The sequence below is a fragment of the Nicotiana sylvestris genome, chromosome 1 (assembly GCF_000393655.2).
Source record: "Nicotiana sylvestris chromosome 1, ASM39365v2, whole genome shotgun sequence".
NCBI lineage: Eukaryota > Viridiplantae > Streptophyta > Magnoliopsida > Solanales > Solanaceae > Nicotiana > Nicotiana sylvestris.
In genome coordinates, this window is record NC_091057.1 from 128,310,474 (window position 1) to 128,313,741 (window position 3,268).

Below are 3,268 nucleotides of genomic sequence, written 5' to 3' on the forward strand. Positions count from 1 at the left end.
TATAAGATTTTAATTTGTAGACTATCGGCTAGCTATTTATGATGACGTTTATACTCCTATTGATTTTTTTTCCTTGAATGAAACGAAGTCAAAAGAATCTTTTCTCTTGCTTATTTGTACCGGCCATTTAAATCATAATAAACAATTTGGAGAACAAAAAACATATTGTAGAGCAATATAAGTTCGCATAGATTTATAACAATAGGCGAGCAGATGGAGCATTTGTAATTACATGCATGATGAGAAAGCAAAAGAGAAAAAAGTTTCTCTTATTGAGATAACAAAAACATATGGAACAAACAAAACAGACTAAACTAGAAGGTAAACTCACCCTCTTATTAACAGAACAACATCAATCAACACACCCCAACAAACAAACGAAAATAGAACTTCTATTTCCTGGGTGCAAATCTTGACTTAATCTGCTGAACTTGCGTAGTACCAATTTGGAATGCTTGACCCAAGACATCATCAGGAACACTTGGTGAAGCTGCAAACAACGTTGTTGCAATGGACTGTGTACCAGGCAACTGACTATTGAAACCAGCAATAACAGCTGCTGGAACTTTGCCATTGTTCTTTTGGAAATGAACAAGTCCTCTAGGAAAAGCAAAGACTTCTCCCTGTACAATGACCTTAGAGACCAAGACATTGGCTGTTGTGATAAAGCCAACATATAGTTGACCAGATAAAACATAAACCATCTCGGTGGCGCGTGGGTGGACGTGGGGTGGGTTAATGCCACCGGGAGCGTAGTCGATACGAGCAAGGGACACACCAAGTGTGTTAAGGCCGGGGATACTCTGAACATTGGCACCAGTGACCACAGAACCAAATGTGTTGGTGGGGGCTCCTGGCTTTGAAATGACCATTGACGAGAAATCAGCCTCTGTAAACATGGTTTTGCATGCAAGTCCATTCACTTTCGTGGCTGTTACAAATATGCAAATACAAGGGGTCATATATTAACCATAGAAATACAAAATAGAAAGGATTAAGTTATATACACCTATAATTTTAAGGATCGGTTATAATATCATTGTAATTTAATTAACCTATTTGTTTTATTGTGTTTGCAGTAGGAAGCATCATGATTTAGGATAAGTGGAATATAATATACCAGTAATAGAAAATATGTAGGTATAAAGAGAGTGAATTTAGAATTATTAGATCACGGAGAAAAGTCAGTGTCAAGGGGTAGGGCAAAATGAGAAGTAGTACATAAACCTGACAAAAGAACAAAAAGAGCAATAACAAAAAGCTCAGTCTAAACTCATGGGTGGGATCTGGAGGTAGTATATGTACACAGTCTAAAAAAGAAGAAGAATGCACTCATGCTGTTCCCAAGAGTCTTGCTTTCCTGAGTTTCAATTTCAGACAACCATAGGTTCATAGGAAAAAAATAATGTAAAAGTTAGTTTGTCCAATATTGGAGTAGTTCGCTTACTTGAGGTGGGATCAGCAACACAAATATCCTGGAGCATATCAGGGTCTCCAGCACAAGCTTTATTTGAGTTGATGGCTAATAATGCCACAGTTATCACAATTAACGAAAGCATCTTTCCAAAAGCAGCCATTTGGAATTGGACGAATTGCAAGTAAACAGGGAAAAGGGAAACAAATAGAAGAGGAGAAGATTCAATGTTGTATTTTTTATGGATAATGAGAAACTAAGCTGTTTATTTATAGGGAAAACAAGAAAAGCTTTAGGTGAGAATACCTAGCTGACCAAATCAAAGTGATGTACTTGGGAATTTAGTTGACATGAGATAATTTGTGTGTAAGAGCACGAAACATGCCGTTTGCTAATTCTTAATTTGACCATCATTCACTAGGCATCTCGTCTCCATTTGGTGCCTTGAGGTAAGTTGACTCGCATTAATCGAACTTTTATCCAATGTGTTGTTAGTTAATTTCTTTAAGGAAGTCAACTCCTTTACTATAGAGAATATAAATAGAAAAAAGAAATAGTCTCCATTTTATCACAATTTGACATGTTCTAACTGGCTTGATGCACCATTTGACTTGCAAAAAAAATGGTACTATATATATGATTTAACAGCGTGAATATGTTTAAGAGCTCATAGTTAGAATAAGGTCTAGTTGGCAACTACCTAAAAGAAGGGAAAGGAAACATATAAAAAGAAAAAGAAAGAACCTTAATAAGATATACTAAATTAAAAGGTTTTCTAAAGGTATTAGAGTTTTAATTTGATTATTCACTTCACTCATCTAAGAATTATCTATGTTCCTTCATTACCGAGGATATATACACTCTTTAAGGAAAGTTAACAAGCAAGAGAAACTGAAATGGTCCATTAATTATTAAGAGAGAGGAATGAAGAATATAAAGCAAGTAGCTAGAGAATATTTCTTGAATGTATATCTTGGATGCTATCCCTTGGAAATATATTAGCAGTTTTGTAATTTATAATATAGTTCTTTAATTTTGACACCAAATAAATGGTGCGTAATTCAGCAGATTAAAAATATTATTGGAAAATCAGATTTATTTATTAAATTTGAGATAGAGTTGGAACGTGAAAATAAGAGGTATATAGTAAAAATAATCACGATATATCATATATATTGCCTATATCACATTAGTTTTGATATAAAATAATACAGAAATTAACATATAAGCTATACAAATTGTCAAGATTATAGATGCGGACTAAGCACTGTATCTTCTCCAATGGAAGATTCAGTAGCTTTTAGAAGACGGAGTTCGTAGAAAGAAAAATGAGAGTCGTAGAGAGTCTCTGACTTTGTGAGATGAGACTCTAAGTCTTGTATTGAATACTGTTTAGTTATATACAAGTGTACGACTAAGATACAACTGGAAAGAGAATAAACCTTCACTAACAAATCTGCTAACATACTATACTAACTAACACTAACTAATGGTGTGCTGACTCATCTCAATTACAATATAAATATAGTCTTAGTACTCCCCTCCCCCCAAGTTGGATGCGAGGAGAGCACACCCAACTTGCCAAGAACAGAACAATGCTTGATCCCAGTGAGAGCTTTAGTGAGGACATCTGCAAGCTGCTCTCCAGTGCTAATGTGATGCAAAGAGATGAGGTCTTCCTGAAGTTTGGTGCGTACAAAATGGAAGTCTACTTCAATATGTTTGATTCTTTCACGAAACATAGAGTTCCTAGCAATGTGCAAAGCAGAGAGGCTGCCTGAATACACAGGTATTGGCAAACAAACTGGCACAGTGAGTTCTTTAAGTAGCCTGGATAGCCAAACTAGTTCACCA

The 3,268-nt window shown here is 35.4% G+C and overlaps 1 protein-coding gene across 1 annotated transcript; it reads right to left on the reverse strand.

Annotated features, from left to right (window-relative positions):
- Positions 1–240: 240 nt before the first annotated feature.
- Positions 241–1,666, reverse strand: LOC104234031 (nectarin-1-like). Its single transcript, XM_009787520.2, has 2 exons — positions 1,448–1,666; positions 241–931 (listed from the first exon to the last, which is right to left on the reverse strand). Exons 1-2 carry the CDS (start codon positions 1,575–1,577, stop codon positions 393–395), a joined length of 669 nt encoding a protein of 222 aa, XP_009785822.2. The 5' UTR covers positions 1,578–1,666; the 3' UTR covers positions 241–392.
- Positions 1,667–3,268: the final 1,602 nt, after the last annotated feature.

What these genes read in the sequence shown, in the direction of transcription:
- LOC104234031 (XM_009787520.2), bottom strand. Translation starts at nt 1,577, where the DNA reads ATGGCTGCTTTTGGAAAGATGCTTTCGTTAATTGTGATAACTGTGGCA. An exon ending in TGTTGCTGATCCCACCTCAA is followed by an intron (nt 932 to 1,447) that starts GTAAGCGAACTA and finishes TATTTGTAACAG; the next exon opens with CCACGAAAGTGAATGGACTT.